Below are 20,817 nucleotides of genomic sequence, written 5' to 3'. Positions count from 1 at the left end.
GAAAAGGCGAGGAGCTGACTGTTGCACAGCACAACTGAATCTACCCAGCTCAACATATAAAGAAAGTTTAGTTGATAGTTATCAAATTTCCTTGGAATCACACACATCACTATGTGTTTTCGGCATAGACCCTGCGCATGTTTTCATTATGCACGGTAATGTCACGCAAATCACCGAGTCAGGATGACTGAGCAAATGTACTTTTATATTGTGTAAAAAACATCCCTTACCAACCAAACCAGCAGTCCTCGTGACAAAGAGAGACGTTGGGTTTCTTCCGAGCCAATTGCAAAACTCGCGTAGTTTCGGTGCCACCCTCTTCTCAGCCCGGGTATAAAGAGTTTGACGCAACGTTGCCAACAACAAACACTGCTGACTCTCCTCACCTGCACACACTTCCAGAGGGAATATTCCCACCACTACTTCAAGCGTCTCATTCATTTTTGACTTGCAAACATGATTCCAGTGGAAAGCTTCGGGTCCATCGAGAACAGGTGAGATTTGTTGCTCGTTTCGTCTGCAGATTCGGCTGTAGTTTTATGGCTGTTTGAGCCATGTAGATGGAAATCATGTGATGGACAGAAATGACTCTTCCCCCTTTGACCCTTGCATTGCCCGAGCTGCTGAGTTTGATTCAGTAAAATCACACTTCGTGAGCTTGGAGTTAACACTTTATCTGGACTACTTTATTTACATTCAACTCCACTAAAGTTTGCCAACGTATATGCATACAACTTTAAAAGTTGATGCATTAAACATGACTTCAAAAAGTAAAATACCTTCATTTATATTTTAAGACTTTTCTATTATAAGATTTTAAGCAATAAAATGCATGCGTGTTCTCTGTGGACCAAACATATGGAGTAGCCTATATATTTATATAAGGCTTATATTCAAGGAATCTTTTTTATCAATATCATCAACATAAAACATGACTCCTGAAACTGATAGGACTGATAAGGGTACAATAATAACTTTTGATGTATTTTTATCTGGCTTCTTGTTGACTTTAGATAACAGCATTTAAGGAAATTGATTAATACAGTATTGGACCCATTTAATAAAGAACTGCAGCAGGTCTATTTCAAGTTTGTCTTGTTTTTGCAGAATATTGAAAGTTAATTGTTCTTTCTCCTCTCAGGATGCAGTCTGTAGGTCTGGCTCTGGAGGAGTTGCTGGTGACTGCTCAGAAACAAGACTGCCTGACCGTCGGCATTTATGAATCAGCTAAACTTCTTAACGCGTGAGTTGAAATTCTAAAGTTTGCCAATGCCTGCATTGTAAATGCTTCTCTTACATTTCACAAAATAACTTCCATCCCAGACATGTGAGTGCAAGTGTCTTCCTTAAACTCATAATTTTCCCCTTCCTCCACAGAGACCCAGACAGTGTGGTCCTGTGCCTTCTGGCAGCTGACGATGGAGATGATGCAGATGATGTGGCGCTGCAGATCCACTTTACCCTGCTACAGTCCTTCTGCTGCGACAGCGGCATTACCATCCTGCGAGTCTCAGGCATTCAGTGTCTCAAGAATCTGCTGGGTGCTGTGAACGCCAACAGAAACCAGGAAGAGCTCAGAGACCTCCACTGCATGCTGGTGACGGTATGTTGACTCCGCACAATAGCCCTGTCTTATGTAACTGCAAGGCCAAAGTGGAAATCTATTATTACAGATTGTGTTCATCCAGTGACTTAGCTGAAATGTTGCATCATATTCTTAGCATTACTATACATTTTATGAAACTTTTCCCTGTGATTTAAGTTTTAGATTTCTGCAGACTAAATTCGCCTTAAAGTCTCAACATGAATTTGATGTTGTCTTTGTTTCCAATCCAGAATCCCCAGGCGGACCACTGCAGGCTACAAGAGGTGGGGACCTACTGCCGGGAGAGTCAACGCCTTGACCAGTGGGTGCCTGAACTGGTCCTGCAGGACCGCTGAAGGGTCTGAGACCCTAACACACCAACAAACACAGCAGCTTTTGGGGTTCGGATACTGATGAACTGAAGGAGCCGTTGTTGCTCATGCAGGGATGGCCTGAACTGGACTGGGACGGGCTATCCTGACTGATGACAAGCAGGGACCAAGGACCCATTAGTCGAAACAGTCAGAGTGGAGACCGTGTACTATCAAATCTGCTTTGTGCAAAAAGACACAGACAGGAAAGCAGATTCACATCCAGACCACATTGTTTGTAAATTGTCAGTAAAACTAAATCTGACCTTCTATTTAGCTACTTACAATGTTTATGGGGCGTGACCATCAATTACAGGAGTAGTAGCGTGGAAAGAAATATGTCCACACCCCAGCTTGTACACATTGTACCTGTGTGTTGTTAATGAATCTATGTACAACATTCCTGTGGATTCCGACATGGGAGAGTCCTTGGAGAGAAGGTGTGTGTGAATGTGTGGTATGCTTGTACAATACCTGTGGTTTTCTTTAGAAAAGACTGGCAGCGTGTGCATTCTTGAATGAGCAGCTGAACCTGCAGAGGAATCGTCACCATGGAAACTGAAATTGAAATTATGTTCAAGCTGGAAGTCATACAGATTTTATTTATTTCAGGACCAAAGAAAAGGGAGGCAATGAACATGATGTTTTTAGTCAGGAGTATATAGACTGACCAGAATAATGAACCGTCTGAAGTGATGGGAAAAGTTAGTTAATTCTCAATGTACTGCGGGAGAAACTACAGTCAACACTTGTGCCTTTAGGAGTGCTGCTTTTTCAATTAAATGCTGTTAAATTCATAGAAACAGTTTTGCACCACTAATGTATTGATTGCATCACTTGTTTGTGTATCTATTCTAGTTTTGTGCTCTGTTACCTAAGTCAATAAATTATTGTGTTCATATCAGTTTTACCTTCTTTATCAAGAACCTCATGCTCAGATTTAAAAACAAAAGCCATGTTTGCACAATGGAACTAGAACTATGGCTGAGTTATGCAAGTACAGTTTACATTTGGGTTGAAGTAATGGAAAAGAAAACATGCACACTTGGGGTAAAGGTTTTTTCGGTGATGGGGGCTTACAAATTTGGCTGGCGAGCTTCCTTGTAGTTGAGTCAGTCAGAGTGTGGCTCAACAGATGTGCATTGCTGGGTTAAAGCCTGACATCTGGTGTGTTTCCCTTTTCTTCTTGCTATCTCTCGCTAGTGTTTTCCCCTATCACAGATTAGATAGGCAATGTAGCCAAACCATACACCAGCACTTGCACAGCGGTGTGGAAATAGGTCTGGCAATGCGAGACTAATCACAGTGTGAAACTGGGGTGGAGACAGAAACTCTTTTGTTGGAACAAACAGGCAAAACAAGCTGATGCAGACCCAGTGTCCCGTCAGAAGAAGGGGGCGGGAAAAAAGCAAGTTGCCTGCTCAAACTTATGACTTCATTTCTCCCAAGCCGTTTGCATTTTAAATGTGTACAATTTCCAAATGACATAATTAAGCTAAACCTGCAAGTGCATGTTTTTAATGTTTCAGGGTGCTAAGATCTGAAGGGCATACACAAATACGTCTTGGTGCAACCCTACCCATGGCGTGGTTTCACCACATAATTAGGTAGCAAGATGTTCCTACAACACAGTACAAGTGTTTCTTGCTCCCCTCTGCCCTCCATTCACTCTGTTTTTATTCCTACTCCACCCTCTGCTCTCACATGTCTGTTTATAGCTCTGAAGGCAGAACAGATGAGAGGGAACATTCAGGCACATGGACCACCCATTTGTTTACTATCAGCTGAAGGTGGGTTTGGCTAGTGTGGGGACCGACTTCTGATTGGTTTAAAACTTGGAGGCAGCGTGTATCTGTTGAAGCAGTGCTTCAAAGGCAGATATTTGCAACAATGACTTTCCTGTCACATGACTCAAATGGGAGGCTTTACCTGTTCATGCTCTTTGTTTTGTCTGTTTGGTGCAATTAGCTTTTATCTTTGTCCTGCACATTTTGTCCCCAACAGGCCCAAGAGCATGTGTGTCCATGGGCATCATGTAGCCTATCTTTACAATCAGTGTGAGAAATAGCCAGCTGCTCCTACTCGGAAAGCACAAAAGACGGAAAAATATTCAATAAACTGCAGACAAAGGCATATGTTTATCATCTTGTATTAGTTATTGCAGTTATGCATTTCCAACTTGTAAATAGCATTAATTAATTCAGATACATCCGACTAATACAGAAGTGCCAGAAAACCCAACCAGTATGGATGCCTTATCAGTTGTTCAATGTAATTAAAGCCAAATGAAAGGCATATACTGTTATATTGTCATTGCATGGTTTTACAATCCTCATATGGCCAATGTTAACATGCAGATGCAACAATTGCTTATTAGCAGTGAACACAGCTGAGGCTGATGGGAATTTCCACCTTTTTGCAGGTATTTGGTTACCAACCAAATTATTGGACAAACAAAATGTTTTAACCAGATTATGACGGGAGAGTGCAAAGTTGTTACAATACATCCTGAGGGGGACATGAATGTGTGCACAAAATGTTATGACCATCAACTTGCATTTATGCTATAATTCATTTGTCTGAACAGCTATTGAATTAGTTGTTGTTAGACTGCAAAGGTCAACCTCATGGTGGCGCTACATGAAAAATCCGGGGATCACCAAAGTCAGTCTGACATCACCAGACCTAATCGCAAATAAAACACGAGCTTGCAAATTCATCTTGTTCCCAAGCTAGCAAGAACCACGGATGTCTGTTGTAAACAGCGTTGCATCCAATAGTTGTTTCGATATTTCAGTCTGGACCAAAGAGGGGAACCAATCGACAGACTGACATTGCCACACACTATGCACATAGTAGCATAGCTAAAATTAAAATGACTCAAGAGCATGTATTGTTATATCATCTTTTTATTAATGTTATCTACTTCTCAATATCATCTTTTTAACAGCAATATCCACAAAATATTAACAGTGTGCAAGAAAACATGAGTTATGGCACATCAGAGAACAGTTACAAAAAATAGATATATTTTCTTCATAATCAATCAAGGCAAAAAGATACGTATGCATACACAGGAGATCAGAACACAAAAGATGAGTCTCGGGAAGGGCTCCGAGCCGATTCAGTGAGGTTGAATTTCAAAGTCTACCAGTGAGGAGCTTCAACTTTCCCCACCCGACCTGAAATTAATTTCACCAGGCTCGATTTGTGTCACAACACCAGTTGATTTCCATCTTGAGCCACATGTTCTACTTTAACGCTGTTTATTCTGTTGATCGGGTAACCCCAAAACCAGCAATAAAACAATATACGCCACTATAAGGCAAACTTACAACCAATCAAACAAACTGTCAGCCAAACCAGCAATTTAGGCGGGCCGTCTCTGATTTAAGCCCAACCAGCTATGGAATGATTTAAAAAAACAATAATGATAAAAAAGCATCTGTCAGACATCTCCAGGACAACAGCAGTGTGTGTATATGCGTGTGCGTGCTGATATGTACGCATGCTGGTTTTATGTTTCTTTTTTATACTTTGTTGTTTATGTGTAAATCTGCAGTAGTAATCCTTTGGCTGCACATGGCAAATAAATTACAATAAACTGCTTCTCCTTTCCTGAAAATTAACAACAAATCAGTTATTTCCTCTATGGTGCGTAGTTTCTATTACCCCCATGAGGGATTCTAAGTATTGACCACAGCACTGTCGGAACATTCACATGATACAAGCCTTCAGTGATCGCACCCCCACCCCTCCTCCACGGTGAATTTGCTAACACGGAGGATTAAAGAACATCTTCAGAAGAGGTAATTGTCTTGTAATTTCTATGTCCACATTTTCTCCGAAGCTGATTGTTTCTGTATTACTTTCCTTTCTCAGCGGTGACATAAAACACATCACTGAAGCTTCTGTGTGCAAATTACACCGAACTACACCATTTTTGTAAACATGGCCGTGCTGAGAAATGCAGAGAGAGTTTTCTGGAGCTTATAGTCTTAATTAGCTTTGTATAAACTCATTTGGCAATGGCTTGAATGTAACGGACGTCCATTGATGTCAAATAGTTGCGCACTTTAGCTTTAATTTTACATAAGTCCAAATTCTGGGGAAATTAAACGTATCCCAGATACCTAGTTCTAAATTACTTCCTACCTGTCACTGCAGTTTGCACATAGTTTTCTGTTTGTAGCCACTTCTTTAGCTTGTTCCTTATTTTTGTTTTTGTTTTTGTGATGAAAAGACCACCTATCATTTCAACCTCAATCAGGTCAAACCATCTCTGAAATTTTCTTTACAGATTTAGATAAAGGGATTTATTTTATTTAAAGGACTAGTTTGACATTTTAGGAAATACTAATACAATACTTGCTGACAGTTTGATGAGAAGATTGATACCACTTTCTTGTCTGTTTGACAATATGACGCTGTAGTCAGTAGCTGGTGAGCTTGGCATAAGACTAGAAACATGGAACATCTGTTGGTTGCCTAGCAACTTCACAATGATCAGTCGACAAGATTTCAATGAGACATAGCCAGTTAATTGGTGAGCTTTAGAGGTAACAACCTTTTGGACAAAGCCGGGCTAGCTGTTTCCCCCTGCTTCAAGTCTTTGGGCTAAGCTAAGCTAACTACTTTCTGTCTTTAGCTTCATTTTGATCAGATACATTTGAAAGAGGTATCAATCAGCATTTTTCCCAAAATGTCTTGAAGGCTTTATGGAGTGGTGAAAATAAACTGCAGTTAGTATAATGTAGAAGTCAGTCACAGATAGAGCTAAACAGAAAAAGAAATTCTTTGTCAGCTCTGTGGGTTGTTTGGGGTTATTATTGGTCATCAAATAAAAATGGCTTCCCACGCTTCAACCAAACTATTTTAGCTTGTGACAGAATCCTTATTTACTCTTCTCCAGAATGAGCACACCAGCTTCTGAGAGATGAAAAGAGGGAGTGGAGAACCATACATGCTGCTCGGACTCATGACCTTACCTCTGGTCAAACTCACCCTGACCTGGAATGTAGGGCTGCAGTAACATAACTATGTGACACTCTACACAGCACTGGAGGCACTGTGTGTTCTTACACACTGTGCTTCTCTCACAAATAAACACACACAAATGCACACACTCATGCACCTCTATTTTCTCTTCTCTGCCTACTGCTCTGCCAAATTATAATTTTCAGCCACCAAACATTAGCACCCAGCACCCCCCCACACACACACACACGCACACACACACACACTCAGCGCTCTCTCTCTCTCTCTCTCTCTGGCCTTTCTCCAGCTCCTGCTCTTTCTGTACTTTGGGAACTGCCTGCTTTCTTTGTTCGGAACAAAGGGAAATGGAAGATGAACCAGGGCTCTGTACCAGGAACCATCGCCTGCAGTACAGAAGCAGTGATGTTAATTAGCAATTAAACCTTGATTTAGAAATAGCTTTACATTTTCAACAAAACGCTTATTTGCTTTCTTGTGGAGTAGGATGAAAAGATCCGTATCACTTTCACTAAACATGAGATTGGTATCAATCTTCTCACAGCAAGTAAGTGAATAAGCGCATGTCCCAAAATGTCAAACTTTTCCTTTAAAGCCAAAAAAATTAAGCTTTAAATTTTGTATAAAGGAAACAACACTTCTAGGACTAAATACACCACTAACTTACTTTTTAATGTGGGTATTTTTACAACGTGTCGGTTTTTCAGACTGTGTGCACACAAAAGTGCTCACCTCTCAACCCCAGAAGTCAGTGCAGCAGATGGCTCATATTGACCAAGTTATAAGAGACAGAAAAGGAATGGGTTCCGCTCTCATGACAGTCCATTAGCAACCACAAGTCTTGCCCAAATTACTCCACCCTGCTCTTTCACTTTACATTACTCTTGACAAAAGCATCGGCTAAATGCTCAAATGTGAACATGATGGCACAAAGCTTCCTTCTTTCAGCAATTAATCATCAAAAGCAGCTCTCAGTCCCCGACCCTGCCGATCCTTTAACCTTTGACCTGTGACAATCAAACCTAAAAATGAACAGCAAGAGAGAGTGTGTGCTATGTGCATGTGTATAGTCCTAGTTGCCTGTCCCACCAAAACCAACACTTTAGAATAAAATGGCTGCTCTGGTTTTAGAGTATAGATCAGGAGGTTGGTTTTTGCCACAGGAATGAGGTCCGATGTGGATTCATCCTCTAAAAGGATACAATCCTAAACCTAACAGGGCTTTTGTTTGTATCAGGTGTTTGTATTTTTATCTGTGTTTAAAACCATCCTCTGCTATCACAAGCCTCTAAAACACGAATAACAGAAAAAGAGGATGGAATGAAGACAGACATGACGGTGACTGACAGAACAGAATAAGTAGTACTAAAAAAAAATCCAACATCCACAGAAAGGGATTCTGTGTTAAGATTTTGCATCTTACAAACACTGTACAGGGTAATACTCAACTGACCAGGTTCCATGGACTCCATAGAAAGAAGAAACTCAAAAATAAACTCAAAACAGCTACTCTTCAACTTATCACTTCTGCACGTCTGAAAGAAAGTTTATACACTTAGTTTGTTTCTCTTGACTTCGTTTTTTCCTCACTTTATCTTGAGCTTTTACAATCAAGTTTGGTTTGTCAGAGAGGAGGAGCATTGAGGAGGAGAGGAGGACAGTGGAAACTCGGAGACGGGACCGATCAAGTCCCTGACCAGATTTTTGCTCAAACTGGGAAACTGGAAACTTTAAACACTGGTAAAGCCAGGTCATATTAATCATAATCGGATTTAAAGCCATAATTAGTATGCATTGAAACAAGAGGTATCCGTCTTCTCTACTGTAGTAGAACACAAAACAAACACCTCGATTTTTGCATTATCCAATGCAAAATATCTCTTCACTTAACCTTAAGCAAACTGCCAATCAAAAAGAATCAAACATAAGAGGAGAAGGTAGAAAATGGAAAGCTTGATTTCTACTTTCAGCTTACTTTTAAAGACGGGGTTTACTCCTCCAGCCTTGCAGTCCTTGCAGACTGATTCTAAGGTATGGTCAGTCTGTGACCTGGCCCTCTCTCAGGGTAAAGCAGAGGGAGGTTTGATGTACAGTAGAAACCTTTGTTTAAGATTCTAGCACGTATCTGGTGAGGTATTACCCCTGGCTTACAACCAGATCTCCTGTCGTTTCATTAAGACTAGCATTTAACGTCAGACAGGAAGAAAAAAACGGGCTCAGCCAGGGGCAACACATATGTCAAACCAAAACAATAATAAAAAAGTAAAATATTATCTAATCTGTTAAGTAATCAACAAAATATCAAAACGTACATTGAGTTCACAAACAAGTATTCCTTAAGAAAAATGCAGTAAACGTCCAGGGTTAATAGCTTGAGTTCTGTGTAGAGCAGTTCACAATGTTCCCGTCGTAGGTGCAGATCTGAGGTCAGCTTAGACATCGATTTCAACCAACAGCAGCCATAATAAACTGCAGTGGAATCGGTGACAGCAGATCAGCATCTAGAGACGACTTTCTGTACAGGTTGGCACAGCTGGAGGTTTGGCCAAAAGGCTGCAGTGAGGCCACAGGCAGAGAAGGTCTGTTGATACAGGTTTGGGTGGGAACATGCTAGCCTGATAAAGGCAAAGGCTTTAGCCACTCGCTCCAAAATAAGCTGCTATAATTTCGCATATGGCAGGTTTGTGGAAAAATCTCTCAAACCTTTTTAGAACTTTCACAAAAAATAGCTTTTCTTGAGCTTTTAATGGGAAACCAGGTTGTGTTTGGCATGATCGGCAAGAGCGCCTACCGCCCATTTCTGTTGCCTACATGCAACCTCCCACTCCTTGCCTATGGCACTGCTGTCCATCCTTTACCCAACCCCTCATTTCATGACAAAACAAGGAACAAATATCCTGGTTTCCTACTGATTATTAATGTCCAAATCTCTTTTTCAAGTTAAGCTGACACTTGTAGTTAATTTACCAGCATATATGAATATTACCAAAAGCACCTCAGTGATATTCTGATCTCAGCCACCGAGAGAACAAGATACCTGCCCTCTAGCTGCAGCTCCAGGGTATGGCGCTTTTCCAGAGTGGCTATTTGGGGAGTGTGTGTGTGTGCTAGATTGGCTTGAAGTGTGTGTTTGCATGTGATGTGTGTGTCCGGGGATCAATTGAAGTACTGAATGTGTGCAATGATGTTTGTGCATGAGTAAATATAAGTGTGTGTGTGTGTGTGTGTGTGTGTGTGATGGCAGGAGGAGCGTAGCGCGGCTATAGGATGATGCAGGGCTTCTTGTCCTTGAAAGGGTTTTCGGAGGTGGGAACCCCAACCAGCAGAGGGTCGCTACGAGCGTGCTGCTCACAATAACTCATCAGGTCTGCTGCTGCTTTAGACACCTGTCAGGAGAGCGGGTGAGGTGAGGGAAGGCGAGAGAGAAGAAGAAAGTAGAGGATTTAAATAAGTGGAAAGAAATATGATTTGAAAGTAGAGGAGTAGAGAAAAAGATAATGGTGGATAAGAAAGGGAGTTGTGAGGGACGTAGATGAGAGAGGAAGCAGGAGGAGCAAGAAGAAGGTATTGCACATGATCACACATACAACAAACACGGCAGTTAAGTATCGTCCTACCTTAATGCGTTCAATCCCTGCCTCAATCCTCAGCTGTTCCACCAGTTTCCTGGCCTGGGCGATATTATTAGTGGTAGACATACTGATCCATCAGAATACACCAACTCAGGAGAAAACTGAATGAGAGAGAGAGTAAAAAATGTTTGCTATGCAGGTAATGATTGATGATCTCATCAAATATGCTAGCCCGCCTCATGTCGATATGCAGCAAGGGCAAGGTGCCTCCCGGCAACTAAAATCTGACTTTGGAACATAGTTTTGCATATGACATACTTTTAAAACTGTTTTGACTTGTGTCTCGTGTGTAACCAGGACTATCAAGACTATCATGGTGACATTAAGGTGAAATGAGGTCTGGCTTGGAAATTTACATTTAAACTTCAGCAAAGCAAACATATTGTGTGTACTGCATTTTATGACATGTAAAAGGTACAGTTGTTGTAGTCGGTCAAGCTGTTGATTGTTGATAGTGATGGTGTAATTACATGCAACTACAACATTTACTGTGTTTACGGAAAATACAGTTTTGATTATTTCATTTTATGCCACTTTATACTTCTACTGAATTACATTTTAGAGGGAAATAGTGTATTATTTACTCAACTTCATTTACCTGACAGTTACTTTGCAGATCAAACTACAGATTAAAGTGTTTTAATTTAACTTGACCAACTACTGTACCACATTAAAATGCTGCTTAGACATTAATGCATCGGTCTTAATCATCCAATAATATAATGTATAATAATATACTCTAAGAAGGACCATTTTCTGCATAATGAATACTTTTTGATTGAATGATTTTTTTTGCTACTTTAATTTAGTAATTAGTATTTTGTTAATGACAGTGCTGCTGGACCTTTATTTGTCATGGAATATGTTTTACATTGTGATACTGGTTCTTTTACTTCTTCCACCACTGTGGAGTACACACCAAGGTATTCTGTATGATGTATATGAACATTTGCATACTGTATATGAACACTGATGATGTACTGCTCTGATTTATGAGCTGAATCACCCTTAAAGTCCTCAACAGCTTCACTTTGTTGCAGGGTTACAGCACCACTGTGAGGTGACTACTTGGTGGTGCAACATTATTGAAAAGAATGGAAACATGAATATGTCTCTTGATCAAAATACAGTTTATTGAGGTGATATGCACAGTATAACAATTATATAACTTGATTTACTAACTTAAGAAATATTTTTTAGATTAATAGACCTATGTTTGTCATCCATGCTAAATATTCTTCAAGCTTTTAGCATAGCAGGGATAATGGAGGATCACCTGACTGATGGTGGGCAGACCGGACTCTCTCTGAACACCAACGGGACTGGATGGAGATCTGACCGGTGCAGGGACGGCCAGAAAAACAGTTTCCAAGTCAAAACGACAGAGGTGGTCTGCAGCTGAGCTCACATTGGCTTGACTCTGTAAAAAAGGAGAGCAGGTGAGATGGCTGCTGCTTACAAGGATTACAGACAGGCAGATCTGTTATAATTGTTATTCTAGTTTTTTCCATTTGCAGTTTTGTATACCTGGGCTTTTAAAAATATTTCATGACACAAATTCCAAACTGCATTTAAAATTGTGTTCCATGGATCCATATGGGGAGCTTTTTGTTCTTTTAGTAATTAGTATGACAGGGACATCTGCATTTAAACAGCCACTCCTATGCAACTGTGAATCTGGATAACTGCTGACTTCTATTAGAAAAATCTCAAACTATCCCACATTTTGTTTTGAAGAGAGTTCAAGTTTTCATGTTCCAATTATAATTTGCCTCAAGCCCAAACTGTCATCATCAGCCTTATCATTTATAATACAACATCTGTCATCCCAACCAGTAATACAACTTCATTGATCAGATGGTAGGACATTCCTACATCGCTGATCCAAAAAAGAGAATCCTTTCATACCGGTGGTGTCAAAGGTTTATTTAAAAACCTCCACTTTCTTTCCTTTACACATTTTTAGCACTGAGTGTAGACGTTTCCGCATCAGGGCATAAAATAGTGTCACGTGCCTACATGTGTCATTAGAGACACATGTAGGCACAGGCTACGTTTTTGTGTGGAAAGCCTTTTACTAAGCAATAGTAGGAACAACAGCTTAGGGGAAACAAGCACACATTAATAATCTGTTTAATTTAAAATGTTCACTGTGTTAACCTTTCCTGATTGCTTCGTTTCCATCCGTGGTCAGAAAACCAGAGGAGGCTCGTTAACTCCAAGGCTGACGTTATAATATGAATAACGTTGGGGTTAAAATCCCGTTTCTGGTGAGCAAATGAATGCACTTGGCTTTCAGTCTGGGGTTTATTTCGGACACCACACACACTGTGTAGGCTACAAACCTTAAACTCAGTCCACCAACTCTGCTGCGGTCGCATCTACAACACGTCTGTTTCCCCTTTCTCTCTTCTGCCCACTTTCCACATACACACAGACCCACACGCACTGAGCCCTCTTAAAGGAGCCGCAGCACCTTTTTACAACAAATTCCTTGTCGCGCTGATGTGACCGAGCCTGACTTGAACCCGACCATAATTTCTAAATATCTGTCCGAACCAGGACCCGCCCGTCGGGTACCGTCGGGATTCGACTGGCTCGGATCAGGTATTCATGCCTTAGTGCATATGATCAAAACGCACAGGTAGCCTACCTCGCTCCTCCCATACACTGTGAGTGTTACGACTGTGTCTCTTTGTCTGCTGCCCTCTCTCCTGCTTTAATTACTCCTACCATGGAGTAGCTCAGAGATTCATGTCTGTAATTAGGGCTTTTGTCTGTGTGTGTGTGTGTGTGTGTGTGTGTGTGTGTGTGTGTGTGTGTGTGTGTGTGTGTGTGTGTGTGAGAGAGAGAGAGATAGACAGAAAGAGAGAAGTGGGACGGAGTGAACCCTAATGCACTTCTCTCTCTCTCTCTCTCTCTCTCTCTCTCTCTCTCTCTCTCTCTCTCTCTCTCTCTCTCTCTCTTTCTGTCTCTGCACACACATTTGTATTCTTGTTATAGGACCAACTTCTAAGGACATTTATTAAGTGTCTCCAAACCAAACCCTTATTCCAAATCCTAATCTTAATCAAAACCCTGAGTCCAAATCCTACTCCCGACTAGACCCTTAATAAGAGGAGAAACACCCCCATTTCTGTCCCTTTACTGAATATTTGCTCTCTCTCACACACATGCAAACTTGTTTTTGACAGCATTGAAATTGCTTCCTTTATTCCCTGGAGATAAGGGCTGGGCGTGTCGATACTATTATCTTGATTTGAGCATCAATACCAGCGTCGATATACTCATTACCAAAAAGACAACGTTAGTGACTCGTTAGATCACGTTCTGGAAACATCAACACTTAGTTAGTTCAGATAATTAACACACAGCTTACTTTTTTAACAGTTAATAACAGAGTAGAGTAAAAGGAAATGCCTAATGTGTGTTAAATTAGTGGTACCAAACATTTATTTATGAGTGACCTATACATGCATTTCCATCATACATTTTAGCACATGGCACTCTCCTAAATAAGATGATTGTAGTAAAAAAGAACGAATAGGTATCTGCCTTTGTATTGCTTGACATCGTATTGGAATCATTTGTTTGAGTTTTTTTTTTTTACCCACTCTGGAAATTTGCCTTAATACTAGTCTACAGTCCGCTACATGCTTAAACCCAACTCTGACTCAAATGTAAACCTCGATTGTAATAGTTCACCACATGAGGCCCTGATCTTTTTCCCTAATTAGGAGGTGAGTGCGAGCAGATGTGTTTAACACAACTGTAAACACACACAGACGCACAACCTTTCCATCACAACCTATCTTCTCAAAACACTGTCAGGGTTTGAGGAGTATCCCAGTGACAGCCAACAGAAGAATATAGATGTGGATAGGAACAACAGCAACTCACACTAATAATAAACCTAGTCCACACTGGCCTGTGGTGACAGCATTTGTATCCACTTGGTTTGAAAGCTGTTTATCAAACGAAGTAAAAGTACCTCTCACAAACTATTGCTTTCTGGTTTTGGAAGTGAACTTCTAATTGCAAATGATTGGGCTGTTCAGAAATGTATGTTTTCACATTTTCTTAAGTGCATAACCAACAAACTGACAACTCGCAGTGAAGTAACCATTCAGAAATATACAGCTTGAATCACTTTTTTTTAACACTTCAGTGATATTTTAAACCGAGTGCCTTGATTCTTTCAGCCTGTTGATTTTCTAAACTTTCTGCTGTGGCGCATTCCGTGCTGAGAGAAGGAAGCTGCACACTTAACCAGCATCGCTGCCCCTCCGCATTAAAATCTCTCTTCTCCTATACGCCTCCAAATAGAAAACATTTTCTTGTTAAGCCGATACACAGAAGCAAATATATAGGCGCTGTATGATGGTCAATTGACTTGGACAGGACCAAACCCACCACCAGAGCTGGACAGGCCACGGTCAGCCAGCCAGCGAGCACAGAGCCGCTCTCAAGACGCGCAAAAATGCATCAATCCTTATTGATCCTAGCGGCTCCTGGACGCTGATCGGGCCTGCAGTACGGAGCCATGTCCTCCGCTACAGGCCCCGCTTGCTTCTCTGCCGTGTGAAAACACAATGCGGGCATTTTGATGGATAGAACAGCATGTCCTATCTCTCCAATGGCTACCCACACGCACACACACACGCATACGCACAGTGCGCGCAAGCACAGGAAGACCTTGTGCACATATCTGAGCCAGAGATATTTTCCCAAGTGAAGACCAGACTGGACCGCTTCAGGTCTGCAAATAGGCCCTAATCGTTAGCCGTGGGAGCAGGGTGGTGACACGTTTTGAGGGAGGCAGGCTCCTGCAGCCAATATAAACCCATCCAACAACAATGGGCACAAGACTGGAGCGCATGCATTTATGTTCCGCTATTATGCAAATTGTTCGGCACACACGGCCTACTTCAGCATATGAAATCCAGAGGTTTTGGAACCAGTGTCTTGTGCGTCCTCAGAGTCCAGGCGAGCTGTAGGAAATCTTCCACTGACCCTGTCCCCGGTCCTCCCCACCCTCTCTGCCGGCAAAGGGCTGGGGAAAACCGGATTCGTGATACTGATGCAGCCCCTCTCCGCTGCAGCCGCCCTCGGTGACGGGAACCGGGGTTGCAGAGGCGCAAAGACGTTACAATTATTATACACAGGGAGAAAAATACCCAAATATCTCCAAACTCACCTCCGAATGCGCTGTATTGGTGATTTAAAGGGCCAGATCCGCTGGTTTCTCACCCTCTCTGCTCGTTCACTCCCCGTCTTCGCCGAGCCAAACGCCTCCCCCTTCGCTACCAGTGTCTGTCCACTCCTCTATACCCCCTCCCTCCTCTTCCTCCCTCCCTCTCTCCGTCTCTCTCCGATACGGTGACAGCACCTTTAACCCAGGGGCTCCCACACAAACATTCACAAATATAGCGTCTTCTAAAAAAGATGAGAGTGAATGGATATGCTTTATTTTCAATTGATGTAGACTATTTGAAGGCATTTTTTTAGTTGGGGGACCCTGGTACCCCATCAGGACCCGCAAACACTTTTGCAGCCCCGATAAGTTTGGATGGTTATTTTGACGTGTAGATAGACCTTTGCATGAATTAAAGCGCCATTCAAAATGATTTTTAGAAAATGTCTTCCTCTGCTTTCAGTGTAGGCTATGCCTTCATTTGACAATGAAGTAAAGATCTAAGAAGAGTAAGATCTTGCTGGAACCCCTTGAAGCCTCTTTTTTTTTGGATCCCTGATCTGTGGTGACACTTTTAACGTTTTTTTTTTTTTTTAATACCTTTGATGACCCTTTTCCAAAAATGCTGTATCATCTTTTGAGTAGCCCATGATTTTGAATACGTAATCAGATTTTGGTTATGGCGTCCATTTTAAATGTCTCCAAGATATTGCTTGTCATATTCTTCTGAATATTACACATGATCATACCATAAATGCCCCAGAAAACATGTTGCTAAAATCTGCGTTTCTCTTTACAACCCTCTTCTTCTTGCTGAATTTGGGGGAACTAAAGTGATTTATTTTACTTTGTTTTCCTTTACAGGTAATGAAGATAAAGACTGTAGTGCCTAATACTTGTAGGCAATTCTCCACATTCAATGTAATGTTGGGACTAGCAGGGGCTTAAATTGAGTATGCCTACACTGGCCTGCCCTTTTTTTCTGCTGCAATGTCTCTCTATAAAATAATTCATATTTCACAACTCTGCATCCTGACCCAGCTCCCTACTTACCCAACCTGCAATCCACCCCTGTCTTGTAGCCTGTGTCCCACGTCGATCTACATACCACACAGTCAAAATGACTCTTCTCCCCATGACTCCACTGCGCGTTGCTGCCACACGGCGGCGCCATTGACCCTGCCGTAGTTCCGTCCACTTCGAGGAGGTGTGGGCCGCTCCTGTAATTCCTGACAGGCCCACGCATCCTCCGTTTCGACCGAGCAGTAGTCCACTCCTCCACACGGAGCTAAAAATGCTGCATCCGCTGCATGACTATTGGCTGAATGTGGACGGGTGGCTCTGTGGTGAAGGGGGACCAAAGGTCTGATGAGGAGGATGGGGCCATAAAACCATGGTGATACTGACAGAGACGGGAGTGTAGATAGCCTGAATGAAATGATACTGCTATGGTAAACACACGTCCACAGCCTTATCTTCCTCATGGCTGTATGGCAACCCCTTTTCGAGCTACATCTAACCTCGGGAGAGCTATTTATAACCAACATGGAGAACCGCGTTGGCCTCATTTTCACTGGAGTGTGAAGTTATGCATATGCATTCCATTTCCTCACCTTTAAGCCCTCTCTTTCTCCTTCTCACTCCTTTATTTGTCTTATTTCTTTCTACTGTTTCACTCTATGTATTCCCTTATAGCCCCCCCGCCCCCCCTCGGCAGTGTGGTTACAGTGGATTACAGCAGCTCTTCATTTTCTGAGACATGAGCGGTGGAAGCCCATGAGTCACGATTAAAAGATGCTCTCAGGCTGACAGAGGTAGCACCCACCCACCCACTCACAACACACACATACACACACACACACACACACACACACACACACACACACACACACACACACACACACACACACACAAACCCGCTCACACCTACACGCGCACACACCCCTTTTATCCCTCTCTCTGAGCTGCCATGTGTGCACACAGACTTTCCCAGATGTAGAAGCACACATGTAGGCAGTGTGTGTTTACTTATGTGTTTGCGGACATGAAGTGGATCTCATTAAGAGCCAGTAGAGGGGTTGCCACACTGGCCCGGAGGGGGAAGAGTTTTCGTCTTTCTGCGTTGTTGTACACCCCAGCAGCAGCCTGGGAGACCTCTGCCTGTCGTAACGCATCTGTCTCCACCAGGGTGAGGGTCACACCACATTCTCCTGCGACATCCGTTGTCAACGTCACGCTGTCTCCATAGCAACCGCACTGGGCACAGCATCCCCAAGCAGATGTTAGAGACGTGAGAGGGAAAGGAGTGGGAGACTGTGAATCCAGCATCTCCCTCACTCTATGTGTTTGTGTGTGTGTGTGTGTATGTGTGTTGAGGCTTAGGGCTAAATGCAAACACACTCATAATTAAAATGCTGATGCTAAACAGGTATGCCTATTTACTACAGCTTACAGGCATTTTATTATGGCTTGTTATCATGCAATGGTAAAAAATGAACTAAGTTTACTCAAGAACGGTTCTCGAGTAGCCTACCAATAGGAGGCAGGCCTACTTTAAGTGTATCCATTTCATACTGTTACTCCACAATTCAGAGGGGAATATTGAACTTTTTATTTTTTACAGTTGTAATTAGCTTACAGCGTCCTTTGCAGGTGAAGCTTTGACAAATAAAAAAGGCTACATGATGAGCTTATAAAACATGATGCCTTGTTGAAGATTAAACTACTCAACAGTATAGTTAAAATGAGCTCAATCATGACCAACTACAACAGTAGATTTTTACTCATGCATCAGTAAATGTAGGTTATAACAATAATACAGGTATAATAGGCAAGGTCTATTGTTGTATAATTATGCGTAACGACTACTTTTAGTTTTTATACTTTGGTTACAGTTTGCTAATAATACTTTTACTTGAATGACACTTGACTTCTAATGCAGGACTTTCACGTATTGTTACTTTTACTTAGTAAATCTGCTAATCAAATCTTAATACCTTCGCCACTTAGCATGCCAACATTTGTTAATTAGCAGTCAACACAAAGTGCAAGAGTGGTAATAGTTTTGCAAGTATTGGGTCATAAAAAAGTATTAGACAATTCAAAATGTTAACCTGGTGATGGCCACAAAGATAGCAGATCATGCTAAACAGCACATGCATGTCTGTACAAAGTTACCCGGCAATCCCTCAAACAGTTGTTGAGATATTTCAGTCTGGATCAAAGTGGTGGAACAACCTCTGTTAGCAACATTAGCACAAGTGAGGTTGAGTCATCACACACCAGTGGCAAGCAAGAGGAGAGAAATCAAAACGATGAGAAACACTCCTCAGTTCACATTTTTATTAGGAAAATCATTTTGCAGATTAGATTATTATTATCATCTATATATATATATATATATATATATATATATAAATATACATATATGTATGTATATGTATATATATGTGTTTGTGTGTGTTATTTTCCGTTATTCAGAGGATGCATCAGCACAGTATATCTTAATAGGAAGACTATTGCTAGAATAAATATCTATACATCATAATTAGTCCCAACAGAAGAAAAGATAAAGCAACATAATCATTTACAAAAAACAATAAGTGCTTAATAGAAATAAATCCGAATTTGCAAAACCAAAGCCGTAAATGCTGCTGAGGAATTTATTTGAAAAATACAAAGATGATTCACAGTTTGTGTCCTTGTTCTCATGCTGGCTGTAACACCAATAGGGACCATGCAGGAATGAAGGGCCAGAGCGACAGGATAGTACCAAACTACATTACCCACAAAGTCTATATGCCCCACTTTTCTCCCCCTTGTCTGCAAAAAAAAAACAGCTTTCAAAGATCTGAGGTGATCACACGAGATGTAAAGGGGTGAGCTGGAGCAACACTGGTTTCCTTTAGATCTTCTGCCTTTCAGCTCAACTCGACAGGACTGTAACTTGTCCTTGTCGGTAGGAATGAGTTTATGGAACATACCTTAGTTAGACTAGAAAACAACAACCCTTTCTGCGTATTTAGATTTTACGACTGCCCTTTGTTTCAGTGTTACAGGGTCATATTCTCATCCTGCTATGGAAGAACACACGTGAACCACACTTCCTCTGCTGTACAACATGCTCTTAAGCCACATGACCAGTTCTAAAACACGGGGAGGTGAACTTCGCCCGGTCCTAATTGAAATTTGATTGTTGCTTATGTAGATTTCTATGGAGACCCAAAGTGTTTAATATTAAATGAACAAATATGACATTCTGAAATAAATAATCATATGAATTACATAAAGAAAAAATGCATTACAGCTGTGAAACAATCAACACATATTTTAAAAACATAATTTAGTGTAATTTAATATTATTTGATCCTACTTCTTTTCACAACAGCATAATTTATTGACATTTGTATTAAATTCCAGATATTTTTATTTTCAAATGTTTATGAAATTTGTGTTCAATTCACAATGCCAGTTTCTTTTTATAAAGCCACTTTCCAGTGAAAAGACAAGTTAGATCGTGTTATGTGATTGGCTCCTGCTTAGGTGTGATTAAGGAGACAGCCAATCACACAACTGGTTGTGTTTGTCTTGATTGACAGACAAAGACTTTGTAATGAAAAGTGCGTTATAAAATGAATGTTCATTAGGAGAAACAAAAAACTCTGAAATTGAGAAATAAAAAATGCTAAATAAAATAAAATGAATCGCAGTTTGAGAAAAGAAACCGGATTACATTTTATAATAATGAGCTGACTTTAAAACTTCCATTGCATTATTTTTAAATTTCATTTACTTTCTATAGTCTGTATTTAGTCATGTGATTAGTTATTTTACATCTTATTTAATTAATCTAAAATTGGTCACTGTGGGCTTCCGTAGATTTTCTCCCTCAAAGCCAATTGTTTTTTTTTCTTGCTGAGAAAGTTGTAGTACACTTTGGAAAAAGCCCAAAGTGTGAACAACTTCATGACAGCCGATGAAGTTGACATAAAGTCACTAAGTAGCACTGAAGGAAACTTTTAGTTTTGCTGTGTTATTTTT

At 41.1% G+C, this 20,817-nt stretch overlaps 2 protein-coding genes across 4 annotated transcripts; one reads left to right on the top strand and one right to left on the bottom strand.

The window, feature by feature from the left end:
- Window positions 1-296: 296 nt before the first annotated feature.
- On the top strand, window positions 297-2,855 carry gadd45bb (growth arrest and DNA-damage-inducible, beta b). The gene is made up of 4 exons (XM_034858984.1): window positions 297-494; window positions 1,142-1,243; window positions 1,378-1,603; window positions 1,837-2,855. The coding sequence occupies exons 1-4, from the start codon at window positions 457-459 to the stop codon at window positions 1,939-1,941; spliced, it is 471 nt and encodes a 156-aa protein (XP_034714875.1). The 5' UTR covers window positions 297-456; the 3' UTR covers window positions 1,942-2,855.
- Window positions 2,856-7,633: 4,778 nt separating this feature from the next.
- gng7 (guanine nucleotide binding protein (G protein), gamma 7) lies at window positions 7,634-15,910 on the bottom strand. 3 transcript variants are annotated; one of them, XM_034858986.1, is made up of 4 exons: window positions 15,781-15,910; window positions 11,860-12,003; window positions 10,569-10,684; window positions 7,634-10,337 (listed from the first exon to the last, which is right to left on the bottom strand). In XM_034858986.1, the coding sequence occupies exons 3-4, from the start codon at window positions 10,647-10,649 to the stop codon at window positions 10,212-10,214; spliced, it is 207 nt and encodes a 68-aa protein (XP_034714877.1). In that variant the 5' UTR covers window positions 10,650-10,684; window positions 11,860-12,003; window positions 15,781-15,910; the 3' UTR covers window positions 7,634-10,211. The 3 variants fall into 3 exon arrangements, with proteins under 3 accessions (XP_034714877.1, XP_034714880.1, XP_034714878.1); XM_034858989.1 differs by lacking the exon at window positions 15,781-15,910 and adding an exon at window positions 15,597-15,768; XM_034858987.1 differs by lacking the exon at window positions 15,781-15,910 and adding an exon at window positions 15,279-15,520.
- Window positions 15,911-20,817: the final 4,907 nt, after the last annotated feature.

The sequence above is a fragment of the Etheostoma cragini genome, chromosome 20, assembly GCF_013103735.1.
Source record: "Etheostoma cragini isolate CJK2018 chromosome 20, CSU_Ecrag_1.0, whole genome shotgun sequence".
NCBI classification, from domain to species: Eukaryota; Metazoa; Chordata; class Actinopteri; order Perciformes; family Percidae; genus Etheostoma; species Etheostoma cragini.
Note: the sequence above shows the minus strand (reverse complement) of the source record. Positions and strands in the feature narration are given on the sequence as shown.

Bases quoted from the DNA above. Each gene is read 5' to 3' on its own strand.
- gadd45bb (XM_034858984.1), top strand. From the start codon at position 457: ATGATTCCAGTGGAAAGCTTCGGGTCCATCGAGAACAG. The intron at 495-1,141 runs GTGAGATTTGTT...TTCTCCTCTCAG, and splicing joins TTCGGGTCCATCGAGAACAG to GATGCAGTCTGTAGGTCTGG. The intron at 1,244-1,377 runs GTGAGTTGAAAT...CTTCCTCCACAG, and splicing joins TCAGCTAAACTTCTTAACGC to AGACCCAGACAGTGTGGTCC.
- gng7 (XM_034858986.1), bottom strand. From the start codon at position 10,649: ATGTCTACCACTAATAATATCGCCCAGGCCAGGAAACTGGTGGAACAG. The intron at 10,338-10,568 runs GTAGGACGATAC...CTCTCCTGACAG, and splicing joins CAGGGATTGAACGCATTAAG to GTGTCTAAAGCAGCAGCAGA.